At 47.7% G+C, this 16,526-nt stretch overlaps 1 protein-coding gene across 2 annotated transcripts in view; it reads right to left on the bottom strand.

The window, feature by feature from the left end:
* The window catches only part of orc1 (origin recognition complex, subunit 1), a 42,127-nt gene extending 30,765 nt beyond the window's left edge, over positions 1–11,362 (bottom strand). For both annotated transcript variants that reach the window (XM_067990203.1, XM_067990204.1), the window contains exons 1-5: positions 10,951–11,362; positions 7,696–7,823; positions 6,246–6,424; positions 3,273–3,732; positions 1,973–2,324 (exon numbers count right to left, since the gene is read on the bottom strand). In XM_067990203.1, coding sequence (XP_067846304.1) covers positions 1,973–2,324; positions 3,273–3,732; positions 6,246–6,424; positions 7,696–7,823; positions 10,951–11,054 — 1,223 coding nt within the window. In that variant the 5' untranslated portion in view covers positions 11,055–11,362. The remainder of the gene's footprint in view (positions 1–1,972; positions 2,325–3,272; positions 3,733–6,245; positions 6,425–7,695; positions 7,824–10,950) is intronic.
* Between the last annotated feature and the right edge of the window lie 5,164 nt (positions 11,363–16,526).

Here is a 16,526-nt window from a genome sequence, read left to right as displayed (position 1 = left end):
CCCTTGTTACCCATATTGTGAGGCAAAGCAGCTATGTGATAAAAGAGAAACAATGACCCAAAAAGTGGAATAATAATCCAAAGCTAGCGATAAGACCAGGACAATGACGAGATAGCTAGAGGAGTGCAGTCAAACAAACTAGCCACCTTGAAAAACAATCTTGCGGTTAGATGAGTAATGGTAAAACAAGCTGACCATCTAGAAATCTTTGAAAAACAACTTTGTTAATCTATAAGGGTCTTATGAATATTGTTCCATATATGGTGTGAGTTTCCTACCTGGGGAGGCATAAAAACCCAACATCTTTTGAGCTCGGGGCAGAGGAATCAGCAAAGGCCCAGCTGTCAGAAGAACATCTGGCTATCAGAAGACTACCTCACTGTTGGAAAACTTGAAACGACCATGTCGCCAATTTAAATACGAACTCTGCCCAGAGATCAAACGGGGCAATATTGTTTTGATCTTTGTCTAATATTTTATACTTTTATTAATAGTTAAATCAAACACGTAAATGAGACATTACCATTTGATTTCACATCCAATCTGTTACAATAAATGGATCTAACAGCAAAAAAAACCTCACATCTACCCATGCATAATGTAGAGTACAGTGAATATACATCTTTTAAAAATAATGAGAACACAATTTTGTAGCCTAATTTTTTCCTTTAAAAAAAAAATCACTGCACCTTGATCGAGTTCTAGAATGGTTTTTGGGAGTCATCTCTAATTTTTCACTTGCTGGTATCTGCCCAAAGGGTCAGAAACCTCACACTCCTCTCTTCAGGGAACACAGCATCTCAAACTATCAAAGGCTGTCAATTTATCAATACTAGCTTTACCATACTAATCATGGCTGATTTGTTAAACATGCATTCTAGTAAACTGTGAATTTCTAAACGCACAAGACATTAGCAGACCATGGATCTGTGGCCACAATTTCAGAGTTGGGTGACAAGTGCAATACAGTCACATATTTCTCCTCCAAAAGAGAAAAACAGAATTGTTTAATGGTGCCTGCTACCACAGTGGGACTGGTGAGAATAGCTTGTTGAAACAATAGGGGCTGGGGAAAAGAAACATGGCAGACTTATTTCCTAAAAGTTTAAGATTAGAGTAGAAATTTACATAAACCTGCCCTACTGCAGCTTCATAGTTTCAGTTCACACTGCAACTAGACCATAAGAGCATAAGACCATAAGAGATAGGAGCAGGAGTAGGCCACTCGGCCCCTCGAGCCTGCTCCGCCATGGCTGATCTGATATTTACCTCAACTCCACTTTCCCGCCCTTTCCCCATAACTCGAGTCAGCAGATGGGCAATTTATTCTTGGAAAACTGGGCCCCTCTGCACGTCTTGAGAACGTGTTGACTATAGTAAATTAGTAGATCTCCTGAGGTGTGGCTCAGTTAGTTTTATAAGGTACTTATAAACCCCTGCCTTCTCTCCAAAAAGTACAAACGGATCACTAGAGCTGCAAAACAAGTGCAACATGGTATGAAAGATGTTACGACCTAACTACAGTACAGTATACTTATCAAAAAAAGTGCAGTTGGCTTTTCTTCCATAGAATCTGCACAACATACCGTGGCTGGTGGGACAGACAAGACACAGACTCCCACATTCCCTTCGTTCCATCTATAACCCTTCTAAAAAGATGCACAAGAGTTGCCTAGTAGGTCTGATCCTTCATTTTCTCTTCCCAGCCACCGAGTGATTCCATTCACCGATTCCAGGGATCAAAAAAACTCACTGTTGGAACAGTGGTTGCGACACTGTGTCCTACTTCTCCACGGCCATCCTGCCTAGTTATCTATCCACCTCATGCCACAAAATTTAATGTAGATTAAAAAAAACCTGCATGATAGCTTTGTTAGCTGCCACATCAACGTAGCCAATAAACATTTTTTTTCAGTCTACTCAAAGAGTTCACAATGCAGCATCGGAAAGGTTAAAATATTGTGCAACTTACTCATGAAGATCAATTATTTCTCCATTATTTCTGGGCTGGCATGGAGCGTCTTGGTGTTTAATTTTTGAATTGAAATAAATAGGACTCAATTGAATAGTGGCAACTTGACCATTCATTGTATCGCTGATCGGTTTAAGAGGTGAGGTGAAAGATCTTTCAGTGGTCCAATTCTGAAACTTCTTTTTGGGTAAAACAGCATCATTTGAAATACCATTAGAATCTACTTTGCGTTTTATAGCTCCAGGCTCCACCACTTGACAAATTTTCCTTGCTAAACCATCTTCATCATCGTCATCTTCTAAGAGTTCTGACAAAATATTTGTCAGCTTGCTTTCTGAGGATTTGTTGAAACCTGTAATTTGAAAAAAAACATTTTTTTAATTCCGCTTTAAGTTATAAGAGGCTTTGTTGAACCAAAAAAAAAATGTTTTCTGTAGCACTGTCACAAAGCCAATTCAAAAGCTACAATTAAAGCGTAAAAGGATTCTATCTGACAAGAATCCGAGGGACCAAATTCTTCAGATAACACCCTATTCCAATAGGTTACTGGCCTTGGCAGAGGACCCAAAAATTTATGGTGAGGGGGGAAATTTAACTCCTCTTTCTTGCAACCTCCCTCCCCCTCCCGCAAAAAAGGATCCATAACTTCCCTGATGGGATTACATAAGACAGCTCAGTAGGCCTGCCACTATCCCTATTCCAGTTTCAGCCAGGGCAGTATTAGCTCAGCGAGGTACTTACCCTGTCTGCTGCTTTAAAGAATCAATACATATGTTTTTCATGCTGTCTTACTTTTCATCTAAGAGAGCAGAAACAGCAGGAATGGGTGCTGCCATCAGGGCCTTCTGGCTGTAGTCCAAAACCAGTAGGCCTCCAATATTAAGCCCAGTCCTTGGGGCAGGGGGGGGAATGGATTTACTTTTGATCCTGTTGCTTTTGCTGTCTGTCCATCTAGAATATTCCTAATGGAGAAGAGCTGGGCGTAGGGCCTAAGGCCCACTTCTTCTGGCACCCCTCAAAATGGGCACCCTTCCAGCACTGGGGAACGAAAATGAAGTGGCAGGGCCACGGAATGCCTAAATGGCCCTATTACCATGGCAACCCACAGCCTGTGCTTATTGTAGGGGCGGGCATTCACCACCCCCTTGGGGAAAGGCCCCAGGGTAATGTAAAACAGTCAGAGACCTGCCGTCTTGGGTCTCCCTCCTATTTCTGTACATTTCCACTGGGAAGCAAGTGTTCCCCAGGAAAAAAAACTCATGAAAATCAGACCCAAACTCTGAACCACATCCCTACTTACCACAGAGCTGAAGTTTCTTCCTAACCGTGGAGTTGCTGCTTTCCAACTTTGTGATTTGCGTACTCCTCTTCTTACTATGGGAGTTTTTTTGAGTAGAACAGTTAGATTCCTTGTCAGCAGTCATTTTGACAATGTCATTTTTAGACTTCTGTTTAATGACACTTCTGCTTAATGTTCCATCTCCGTTGGCAATACTGTGAAACTCTGAATCACACCAGTCCCCATCAGCAGCCTTCTGCTTTGGAAGAGAATTCACATCAGACACCTTCTGGACGCTCCTGGTCTTGGTATCTATTTTTTTATGAATACCATTGGACTCGAATGAATAGGTTTTCATGCCAGAGAATACATTTTTAGGTAGGATGTTAAAACTCTTTCCATCCCAGTTCAGTTTAACAAACAAAGCATCATCACCAGGTATGACAGGAGGAAATGGTTCATCTGGAACAATCTGGAACACCTAAAAATTTTTTAAAAGTTTAAACTTTACCATCAAAAAGATAGTTCAGAATTAATGTAAAACCAAAATCTAAAAACTTGACTATTGTTTTCTCTGCAACATAAAATTTACCCCAATTCAGTATTGATTTCTAATTGCAGACTGCAGAAAAATGCAAAAGTTAGACATCATAACAATATTGCATTTTCCATCCAATAGGTGGACTAATTTAAACTGTAGTTGAAGTTTTATCATTTGGATTCATAAAATTTTAAAGATCAGTATCTAAAAATTCAAGTGCGCCCATTTTTTGGGCACACAGGGTGAGGTCCGAGACGCCCCCAATATTGGGCTTCAGGCTTCATTTCTATGGAGCCGGCAAGCTGCGCAGGGCTGCCAGTGAAGCACAATTGAATATCAGGCCAATGCTGGCGCCACAGGACTCTAATTTGGATATAATTATTTTGGCCTTTACATGTTCCCGACTTGCGCTCCTGCAGCCTGCGCGTTTACCTTATCCAATATGGCGGACGGCGCTCTTCCAACTGGAAATGTGCGCACGCATCCCACCTACCACATTGGGAGCTTGTAGGCCGGTTAGTGCAAAAAAAGCGCTGGCAGCCCAATTTCTAGATTCAGGTCTCTACTTCAGGTTCTTCATTTTTCAAGGGTCCTTGTGCTGCATAATTCCCATCTGAAAATTTCTGCTACATGTACCAGCTTAACTCTCATTGGCAACTACTCCCCTCCCAGCACCAATCTTACTTTTTCTATAAAAAAGAGTGACTGATTTGCCTCTCCATTATTGCAAGTTATTCGCTTTCTCCCTCCTTGTTTTTGGTAATCCCGCATTCGGTGATTCCCAGGCTGACTTTCAGATTTCAGCCAATGCCACATTTTATCTGGCCACAAGTTAGTGTCTAACAGCAGTGTGGGTTGATTTACCCTTTGATTTTTTTCCCCCCTCCTTCTTGGAGCCTCTACAGATAACCAGAGTTTTCAGTAGGTCATCTCATTGCATAGCTGCTTGGAGAAGCAATAGCTTATTCTGCCACATTTGTTCTTTAAAAAGGTGGCATGATTTCCAGGACACTTTGAAAATCTAAGCTCAGCTTCCCTAAAAGGCCAGCCATAATGTTGGGAGTCAATGTGAGTTACTGATCTAACATCTCAAGTTCAGCATTAAAGGGAGTTCCAGAGTAGGTCATCAGACCTCGAGAATGGGCCATTTTCAACTTTACAATTGGTAACACCAACTATGCAGATCAACAGTAATAAGTTAATTCCCCATTTGTAAAGCACTTCATTAAGGCACTCAAAATAAAAAAAACACTGCTACTACACTGCAGAACAGGTTCAATTTCCAAATCAATATATTAATTATAATATAGCCTTTATGCAAAGCATCAGGAAGAGAAAAAAATAATTTTAAATGATGCCACCTATTGGATGGAAAATGCAATACTGGATTTGCAACCCTGAGGTCGTCAGTTTATAATCCCATCATGGCAAACTGTGAAATTGAATTCGAAAGAATCTTGTAATTTTTGGGATTGCACCAGATAAAATGACCATGAAAGTTGCTGGATTGTCATAAAATACACTTGGTTCACTAATGTCCGTGAGGGAAGGGACCTGCTACCCCTTCTCGATCAGTCCAACACTACAAGGCGATTTTTAACGCCCTCAGGGTGACTAGGGATGGGCAATAAATACAAACCAAGAACAAATAAGTTCTTTTGATCCAAGCTTCCTCTTTATTACAGCCCAAAGATGTGTTCAACTGAAACAGTGGCAGATGCATCATTCCTCTCAAATCAATAGATTGCAATGCTGTGGAAGATAGCTCAGTTCTAAAGCAGAATGTAATTGCAGGACGGAAACTGGGGGAACTCCATAGTTCAGTCTTCCAGCTCCACAGCACGCAGACATTTAACAGTACTCGTAACTAGAAATATTAACTAAATTACAGCAATCAACAAGAGTCAGTAGAAATAGTTAACCAAGCCTAATAAGCGTTCCCTCCATCTCTGCGACACAGAAAATAATGGCAAGAATTACCAGGGTGGCCTTCCGGCTACCTTTAATTGCATACCACTTGTTTTGTTAAACTTTTCCAACACCATATACTGTACTGAAACAGAGTGTATCTACAAAGACATTTACAAAATAAAGAAAATCAAGGAAAAAAACTTCCAAGTACCAAAGGCTTCCCATTTACTTCGACTGCCGTACGAAAACACAAAACTTAAATACTAATTCCCTCATAAAGCATATAGTTAGTTATTGCTCAGCACAAACATCAGACAGAAGTATACAGAGGCAGCCAACTTGCACACAGCAAAGTCCCACAAACAGCAATGAGATAAATGTTGGCTAACCAGGAGAACTCTCCTGTCTTGCTCTCTGATTGGTGCCATGGAAACAGGCAGACGAGACCTTGGTTCAACATCTCATCCAAAAGCTAGCACCTCCGACAACGCAGCACTGCATTTAAGTGTCAGCCTGGTCTAGATTATGTGCTCAAGTCTTACCTTTACAGCCTTAAGGAGAGTCTCTGCACTGATATGATTATCACAGTCAGAGACTTTATACAAGAAGATCTCCTTGGGGTGGGCTTCTCTTCCCAATAGTTTCTGCTTCGTTTTGGGTATTTCCCCAATACGAACAAACCACTGGACCAATGCGGACTTAGTGGGATGGTGCTGTGTACCTAGTGGGGAAAATAAGTCAGCACAAATTAAAAGGAATATGGAAAACAAAAACTTCAACTGTATCAAGCACTATGGCAGGAAAAATCGGAGAGCAACTGGAAAGTACTGCAGTACAAAGGGATCTGGGGGTCCTAGTGCAAGAAAATCAAAAAGTTAGTATGCAGGTGCAGCAGGTGATCAAGAAGGCCAACGGAATGTTGGCTTTTATTGCTAGGGGGATAGAATATAAAAACAGGGAGGTATTGCTACAGTTATATAAGGTATTGGTGAGACCGCACCTGGAATACTGCATACAGTTTTGGTCTCCATACTTAAGAAAAGACATACTTGCTCTCGAGGCAGTACAAAGAAGGTTCACTCGGTTAATCTCGGGGATGGACATATGAGGAGAGGTTGAGTAGATTGGGACTCTACTCATTGGAGTTCAGAAGAATGAGAGGCGATCTTATTGAAACATATAAGATTGTGAAGGGGCTTGATCAGGTGGATGCGGTAAGGATATTCCCAAGGATGGGTGAAACTAGAACTAGGAGGCATAATCTTAGAATAAGGGGCTGCTCTTTCAAAACTGAGATGAGGAGAAACTTCTTCACTCAGAGGGTAGTAGGTCTGTGGAATTTGCTGCCCCAGGAAGCTACATCATTAAATAAATTTAAAACAGAAATAGACAGTTTCCTAGAAGTAAAGGGAATTAGGGGTTACGGGGAGCGGGCAAGAAATTGGACATGAATTTAGATTTGAGGTTAGGATCAGATCAGCCATGATCTTATTGAATGGCGGAGCAGGCTCGAGGGGCCGATTGGCCTACTCCTGCTCCTATTTCTTATGTTCTTATGTATATTAAAAATGTGGTGGGAGCAGGGTGTGCAAAAATTTCAAATTGAGTGATCATCAGCATCACACAACACTGCCATGAAGCTAAATTCCTACTTTGCACATTGACTCTAGCTCTTTTTGCTAGTACAGTAAATGGACATAATTCAAATAAATATTACATACATATATTCCCGGTAGTGCTGCATAACTTTCAGTACTCTGATCCACAGTAAAGAGCTAGGAGAATAAATACCGCAATTTGGGATCAGACTGCCAAAAGGCACAAAATATTCATGGGCATCCCATGAATCTAATATCTGCCATACAACTAATATTTTGTGTGTAAATCACACACACTGCCCGTGAATTCGAGGCTGCTTTTCAGTCCGCTATAAACATTCAAAGCAGAAGCATACACATATTTATGAGGTTGCACAATGAAACTTATCCTTACCATCCTCAAACAATTTTAGCAACTTAGCTATATACGGACGATCTTCATCATCACTCTTGATTAAAACAAAATCTCCAATGTTGATGCAATGTCTGGTGGAATCTCCTTCACATTCTATCTGAATACCTCTAAAGAAACAAAAATATTATGCAATTTTACAAATGTGGCACATGCAAAACACCGTATGTTCCTTCTCAACATTTAGCATGCAGAAATTGTACAAAAAATGCATTTGCAGCAAATGGTTCTCTCCCAGATACCAACACACACTATGAGGATCACTTGACAATTTCACCTCCACTTCATAGATAGTTTATGATTAAAGGTTTTACAACTACAAACTCTCCCAATCTGACACTAAGTGCTAACGTATTATAGAAACAAAGAAAATAGGAGCAAGAGTAGGCCATTCAGCCCTTTGGGCCTGCTCCGCCATTCAAAATGATCATGGCTGATTGTCTAACTCAGTACCCTGTTCCCACTTTTTCCCATTATCCCTTGATCCCTTTAGCATTAAGACATATATCTATCTCCTTCTTGAATATATTTAATGACTTGGCCTCCACTGCCTTCTGTGGTAGAGAATTCCACAGGTTCACCACCCTCTGAGTGAAGAAATTTCTCCTCATCTCGGTTCTAAATGGCATACCCCATATGCTGAGATTGTGACCCCTGGTTCTGGACTCCCCAGCCATCGGGAACATCCTCCCTGCATCTAGTCTGTCTAGTCCTAAATTAGACGTTATCACCTTTCTGCACTTAAATATCCTATAACCATAGGGAAGCCAGTGGAGCAGTACACTGCAACAGACTGCCCAAAGGAAAGTTGTACAATTTCTCCATGCAATGAATTCCTACCATCCCAGGGAAGAGAAAGAGATAAAAATAAAAACTGAAAGTTAAAGTAGCAGAGCATCATGGCAGTTTTGGAATAAAGTATGCAACTACAATACAGGCACATAGTCCATTCACAGTGTCAGCCATGGCTCAGTGATGGCACTCTCCCCTCTGAGTCAGAAGGTTGTGGGTTCAGTCCCACTCCAGAGACTTGAGCAGAAACCCTAGGCTGCCACTCCAGTGCAGTACTGAGGGAGTGCGCCACAGTCGGAGGTGCCGTCTTTCAGATAAGACGTTAAACCAAGGCCCCGGCTGCCCTCTCAAGTGGGCATAAAAGATTCCATGTCACTATTTCGAACAGGAGCAGAGAAGTTCTCCCTGGTGTCCTGGCCAATATTTATCCCTCAACCAACATCACTAATACTGATTATCTGGTCATTTATCTCACTGCTGTTTGTGGGACCTTGCTGTGCACAAATTGGCTGCCGCGTTTCCTAATTACAACAGTGGCTATACTTCAAAAGTACTTCATTGGCTGTAAAGCGCTTTAGGACGTCCTGAGGTTGTGAAAGGTGTTATATAAATGCAAGTCTTTTTTTTCTTATTTAAACAGCTTCACTGCCCTACTGACAAGATTTGTTCGCTACAAAAAGACGTATGTGCTGCAGCAGTTCTAAAGGTCCAATTTCTATGCTTGCATTTTTGTGAGAATGAGCTCAGTGATACATAAGTTGTAGTTCAACCTGCCAGAAAGTCTGTAAAAGAGATGACGTTCGAAATGCAAATTTTTCAGTATAAATCTATACACCAGGTTACAGCTAAGGGGTGTAGCCAAGTATTTCAGGAAGGGGGAAAAATTGCTGGTGTAAATCCATACACTGTCTCTTAGGACATTACAATGGAGCATTAATTACAATTCTTTTCTGATTTTTTCCCCCCCCAAAGTTATACATTTTGGCACAGAAAACTTGATCAGTGACAGGATGACACTGCCCAGTGTTTCTTTTGTTTGCAAATTGTATCACATATTTCCTGTCTTTACTAAATTTAGGAAGAAAAATAGTTACAAGCATATTTACCCATGTCCAGTTTTTTTTGCTAAAGCAAGTGAAGGTGTGAAGACAGGAAGAATCTACAGTACCAGCTCTGGTGGAATAGCAGAAGATATTACCAACACTCAGACTACAGTTTGTTGGATGTTGCAGATGTGTACCGCTTTCTGTTCAGTCTAGCATGTTAGAATCAATTGCCACAAAGTTCAGTTTTCCCAGGAAGTCAGCAGGGACTTTAAAATTCATGTAGTTAAGCACCATCGTTTCTTTCTAAGGGTCCAGTGTTGGAAGTTCCAGCTTGGGTGTGATATTAACTTAAATTTAAAATTAAAAATAGTTATCGCGTGAATAGCTGAGATGCACAGACCAGGTGGGTCTGAATTATCTTATCAGCCAAGGCCTTTGGATTAGGGAGGATGAGGTCGGCTAGGATCAGTCTCAGCTATGATGCTCCCCACAATTGAATAGCCCAACATTACAGTTAAAGATCACACATGAATAATGGTACCAGAGGGTGATTAGTGCCTGGAGAACCTCAACCCCCACAAAAAGAATCTACACCTTTAGAAGAGAAAATTGGCTTTTAAAACAAAATTGTTGCAATTTTGTAAAATGTTATGAAATTCTCAATTACAAATATTTATATAGATTCTGCTCCCCTGATAGCTTAGCTGGTAACAACAATGTGTAACTGAGCCATACACATTGGTTTAATCCCCAGTGCCCTCTTAGCTGATTTGAATAAGCACACCACATTTAGTGTCAGTACCCTAGGATTGGGAGGGAGAGAGAAAAATGAGCCAAAATTCCCACTCTTGATCTAAATCCAGCAATTCCATCTAGAAAGGGTGTGTCTAGGTATTGACTAAACACAGGATTTGGCTCAGTTCTGTTGCTCCCCACCCAAATGGTCAATAACATGGTAACACTCACTGTCTTAGCTCACATGAAAAATAAGTCCTGGAGGGTGACTAGCAAGATGAGTCAGTGCCTTCATAAGAGAAAAAAAATCAAGGCAGTGACAGCATTTACTGCGAATATCAGATTCAGGAGCAGAATCACGCATAAAATTATTGGGGTGGCATCAAAGGCAATTCCCAGATTTGGAACAGGTAAAACAGGGCACATAATCCACGCTAAGAGAATATGTGGGCGGCAAGAAAACATGTTCAGCCCTCTTTTCCCCAATGGTCACATCTATACCCAGATCTTAACCAATTATCACATCTAAGCCAATGTAATGTCACAGACAATCATGGCGGTCACACTCCCGATCCTCGGGACTCTATAAATTCCGGCCACAAGTCTCCCTGCCCCTGAGATTCACACATTACAATAAACCGGAGGATGTGCAGCATTTACTCACTCATAATCCAAATTCTGCAGCTTGCGATTCACACGAAGAGGTCGTCCTGCCCAGGTGTACACGCGTCTTTCACGCAACTTGAACCTCGTAAAATATCTGCTCATTTCAAATGCAATTCTGTAAACTTCAGATTTATAAAATTCACGCAAAATGCATTTCAGTTAAAACTACGAATAAAATAACTTCCCCCCCCCCCGCCGGGGAGAGCGGGACTGGTTCCCGCCAAACCACAATTCTATCCTGCTCCGGAGAAAACTTAAAAAAACTAATGAGGTGCCTTAGTTACACTTGCAAATATTCTTAAATATGTTACTAGGATTAAAACCGGAGTGATCCCGGTGGGTTTGGACCGAGCGCCGACCTCCCCTTCACTTCGCCACATTCACCTCACAATGTTACATTTTCGCGCCATTCCGGTCACTGGGTCACAGCAAAGCATTCTGGGTGCATTTTTAAAAAATCTGCCAGATAAACACAAACACTCATTTCTGCAGCAACCCTGTTCACTTAAAATAACAAACTGGCACCTATTTACACCTGGGAGCAGAAGAATATTTGGAACTGGTTCATAATTGTATTTAATTCTGGTTTCGTTCTGTTCAATCGCCGTTGCCTCCTCTCCTATGAAGGCACTTAAGTGCGAGGCGAGACCACACATCCAGGTGCTTTTTTTTCTCAGTTTATGGAGATCAATTTGAAACTTATTAGTCATGATGTGGAGATGCCGGTGATGGACTGGGGTTGACAAATGTAAACAATCTTACAACACCAAGTTATAGTCCAACAGTTTTATTGTTGGACCATAACTTGGTGTTGTAAGATTGTTTACATTAAACTTATTAGTGACCCTCTTCGGGAAGAGATGAATCAGTGAGTGACACATGGTGTAAATCTGGCCTCAGCCCGACTGACCCACCTAAAGCACCCGTCAGATCCTTCATGTACTCCTGGACTCTCAGCGCCACCGCGCGCTGTCCCAGAGGAGGCTGCGGTGGAGACGAGACCGTCACCCATCTCCTTCTGGAATGTGCCTTTGCAAAGAAGGTCTGGAGAGAGATGCAGTGGTATCTGTCCAGGTTCGTCCCGAGCAGTTCCGTAACACAGGATTCTGTGCTCTACGGGCTGTTCCCGGGGACGCACACTGAGACGGACATCAGCTGCTGCTGGAAGACCATCAACTCGGAAAAAGACGCCCTTTGGTCTGCCCGAAACTTGCTGGTCTTCCAGTACAAGGAGCTGTCCTCGACCGAGTGTTGCAGACTGGCACATTCCAAGGTCCAGGACTACGTGCTGAGGGACGCACTGGGTGCGGCCGCTGCAAAGACTCTGTGGGAAAAGGCAACCGTTTAGAGCCTTCCCACCATTGCATACCGAGGGGCTGCAATCAGGGAAAAACCCCCTCGGGCAGAATGTAAAATTCTAACTGATGTAATGTGACTGTAATGAATCTGTAATGAACCTGGAAAGAATCTGTAACGTACCTGTTATCAAAAATGTGTATTGAGTGTATTGCAATGAGGCACCCTAGAGTGTCATGAACTGTAATTATGTCCAATGTGTTCATTGAACTGTACTTGATGTAACCTGCAAATTGTATAATCTGTATTGTGTATGTTTGGAATGTGATATGAGAACTGTATTGTATGAACTGCTGCAAATTTTATGAATAAAGTATATTTTTTGAAAAAAAAACGCCTGTTTACCTATTTCGGGCGGGTTGTCTGCCTGGCCGCAGGGGGCGCTGTTTGCAGGATTCGGGCGGGTTGTCTGCCTGGCTGCAGGGGGCGCTGTTTGCATGATTCGAGCGGGTTGTCTGCCTGGCCGCGGGGGGCGCTGTTTGCATGATTCAGGCGGGTTGTCTGCCTGGCCGCAGGGGGCGCTGTTTGCATGATTCGGGCGGGGTTGTCTGCTTGGCCGCAGGGGGCGCTCTTTGCATGATTCGGGCGGGGTTGTCTGCCTGGCCGCAGGGGGCGCTGTTTGCATTATTCGGGCGGGTTGTCTGCCTGGCCGCAGGGGGGCGCTGTTTGCATGATTCAGGCGGGGTTGCCTGCCTGGCCGCAGGGGGCGCTGTTTGCATGATTCGGGCAGGTTGTCTGCCTGGCCGCAGGGGGCGCTGTTTGCATGATTCGGGCGGGGTTGCCTGCCTGGCCGCAGGGGGCGCTGTTTGCATGATTCGGGCAGGTTGTCTGCCTGGCCGCAGGGGGCGCTGTTTGCATGATTCGGGCGGGGTGCCTGCCTGGCCGCAGGGGGCGCTGTTTGCATGATTCTGGCGGGGTTGCCTGCCTGGCCGCAGGGGGCGCTGTTTGCATGATTCGGGCGGGGTTGTCTGCTTGGCCGCAGGGGGCGCTCTTTGCATGATTCGGGCGGGGTTGTCTGCTTGGCCGCAGGGGGCGCTGTTTGCATGATTCGGGCGGGGTTGCCTGCCTGGCCGCAAGGGGTGCTGTTTGCATGATTCGGGCGGGGTTGTCTGCCTGGCCGCAGGGGGCGCTGTTTGCATGATTCGGGCGGGTTGCCTGCCTGGCCGCGGGGGTCGCTGTTTGCATGATTCGGGCGAGTTGTCTGCCTGGCCGTGGGGGGCGCTGTTTGCATGATTCGGGTGGGGTTGTCTGCCTGGCCGCAGGGGACGCTGTTTGCATGATTCCGGCGGGGTTGTCTGCTTGGCCGCAGGGGGCGCAGTTTGCATGATTCGGGCAGGTTGTCTGCCTGGCCGCAGGGGGCGCTGTTTGCATGATTCGGGCGGGGTTGCCTGCCTGGCCGCAGGGGGCGCTGTTTGCATGATTCGGGCGGGGTTGCCTGCCTGGCCGCAGGGGGCGCTGTTTGCATGATTCGGGCGGGGTTGTCTGCCTGGCCGCAGGGGGCGCTGTTTGCATGATTCGGGCGGGTTGCCTGCCTGGCCGCGGGGGGCGCTGTTTGCATGATTCGGGCGAGTTGGCTGCCTGGCCGCGGGGGGCGCTGTTTGCATGATTCGGGCGGGGATGTCTGCCTGGCCGCAGGGGGCGCTGTTTGCATGATTCGGGCGGAGTTGTCTGCTTGGCCGCAGGGGGCGCTGTTTGCATGGTTCGGGCGGGGTTGTCTGCCTGGCCGCGGGGGGCGCTGTTTGCATGGTTCGGGCGGGGTTGTCTGCCTGGCCGCGGGGGGCGCTGTTTGCATGATTCGGGCGGGGTTGTCTGCCTGGCCGCGGGGGGCGCTGTTTGCATGATTCGGGCGGGGTTGTCTGCTTGGCCGCAGGGGGCGCTGTTTGCATGATTCGGGCAGGTTGTCTGCCTGGCCGCAGGGGGCGCTGTTTGCATGATTCGGGCGGGGTGCCTGCCTGGCCGCAGGGGGCGCTGTTTGCATGATTCTGGCGGTGTTGCCTGCCTGGCCGCAGGGGGCGCTGTTTGCATGATTCGGGCGGGGTTGTCTGCTTGGCCGCAGGGGGCGCTCTTTGCATGATTCGGGCGGGGTTGTCTGCTTGGCCGCAGGGGGCGCTGTTTGCATGATTCGGGCGGGGTTGCCTGCCTGGCCGCAAGGGGTGCTGTTTGCATGATTCGGGCGGGGTTGTCTGCCTGGCCGCAGGGGGCGCTGTTTGCATGATTCGGGCGGGTTGCCTGCCTGGCCGCGGGGGTCGCTGTTTGCATGATTCGGGCGAGTTGTCTGCCTGGCCGTGGGTGGCGCTGTTTGCATGATTCGGGTGGGGTTGTCTGCCTGGCCGCAGGGGACGCTGTTTGCATGATTCCGGCGGGGTTGTCTGCTTGGCCGCAGGGGGCGCTGTTTGCATGATTCGGGCAGGTTGTCTGCCTGGCCGCAGGGGGCGCTGTTTGCATGATTCGGGCGGGGTTGCCTGCCTGGCCGCAGGGGGCGCTGTTTGCATGATTCGGGCGGGGTTGCCTGCCTGGCCGCAGGGGGCGCTGTTTGCATGATTCGGGCGGGGTTGTCTGCCTGGTCGCAGGGGGCGCTGTTTGCATGATTCGGGCGGGGTTGTCTGCTTGGCCGCAGGGGGCGCTGTTTGCATGATTCGGGCGGGGTTGCCTGCCTGGCCGCAAGGGGTGCTGTTTGCATGATTCGGGCGGGGTTGCCTGCCTGGCCGCAGGGGGCGCTGTTTGCATGATTCGGGCAGGTTGTCTGCCTGGCCGCAGGGGGCGCTGTTTGCATGATTCGGGCGGGGTGCCTGCCTGGCCGCAGGGGGCGCTGTTTGCATGATTCTGGCGGGGTTGCCTGCCTGGCCGCAGGGGGCGCTGTTTGCATGATTCGGGCGGGGTTGTCTGCTTGGCCGCAGGGGGCGCTCTTTGCATGATTCGGGCGGGGTTGTCTGCTTGGCCGCAGGGGGCGCTGTTTGCATGATTCGGGCGGGGTTGCCTGCCTGGCCGCAAGGGGTGCTGTTTGCATGTTTCGGGCGGGGTTGTCTGCCTGGCCGCAGGGGGCGCTGTTTGCATGATTCGGGCGGGTTGCCTGCCTGGCCGCGGGGGTCGCTGTTTGCATGATTCGGGCGAGTTGTCTGCCTGGCCGTGGGGGGCGCTGTTTGCATGATTCGGGTGGGGTTGTCTGCCTGGCCGCAGGGGACGCTGTTTGCATGATTCCGGCGGGGTTGTCTGCTTGGCCGCAGGGGGCGCAGTTTGCATGATTCGGGCAGGTTGTCTGCCTGGCCGCAGGGGGCGCTGTTTGCATGATTCGGGCGGGGTTGCCTGCCTGGCCGCAGGGGGCGCTGTTTGCATGATTCGGGCGGGGTTGCCTGCCTGGCCGCAGGGGGCGCTGTTTGCATGATTCGGGCGGGGTTGTCTGCCTGGCCGCAGGGGGCGCTGTTTGCATGATTCGGGCGGGTTGCCTGCCTGGCCGCGGGGGGCGCTGTTTGCATGATTCGGGCGAGTTGGCTGCCTGGCCGCGGGGGGCGCTGTTTGCATGATTCGGGCGGGGATGTCTGCCTGGCCGCAGGGGGCGCTGTTTGCATGATTCGGGCGGAGTTGTCTGCTTGGCCGCAGGGGGCGCTGTTTGCATGGTTCGGGCGGGGTTGTCTGCCTGGCCGCAGGGGGCGCTGTTTGCATGATTCGGGCGGGTTGCCTGCCTGGCCGCGGGGGGCGCTGTTTGCATGATTCGGGCGAGTTGGCTGCCTGGCCGCGGGGGGCGCTGTTTGCATGATTCGGGCGGGGATGTCTGCCTGGCCGCAGGGGGCGCTGTTTGCATGATTCGGGCGGAGTTGTCTGCTTGGCCGCAGGGGGCGCTGTTTGCATGGTTCGGGCGGGGTTGTCTGCCTGGCCGCGGGGGGCGCTGTTTGCATGGTTCGGGCGGGGTTGTCTGCCTGGCCGCGGGGGGCGCTGTTTGCATGATTCGGGCGGGGTTGTCTGCCTGGCCGCAGGGGGCGCTGTTTGCATGATTCGGGCGGGGTTGTCTGCTTGGCCGCAGGGGGCGCTGTTTGCATGATTCGGGCAGGTTGTCTGCCTGGCCGCAGGGGGCGCTGTTTGCATGATTCGGGCGGGGTGCCTGCCTGGCCGCAGGGGGCGCTGTTTGCATGATTCTGGCGGGGTTGCCTGCCTGGCCGCAGGGGGCGCTGTTTGCATGATTCGGGCGGGGTTGTCTGCTTGGCCGCAGGGGGCGCTCTTTGC

Source organism: Heptranchias perlo, chromosome 9, assembly GCF_035084215.1.
Source record: "Heptranchias perlo isolate sHepPer1 chromosome 9, sHepPer1.hap1, whole genome shotgun sequence".
Lineage (NCBI taxonomy): Eukaryota > Metazoa > Chordata > Chondrichthyes > Hexanchiformes > Hexanchidae > Heptranchias > Heptranchias perlo.
This window is presented reverse-complemented; position numbering and strand designations above follow the sequence as displayed.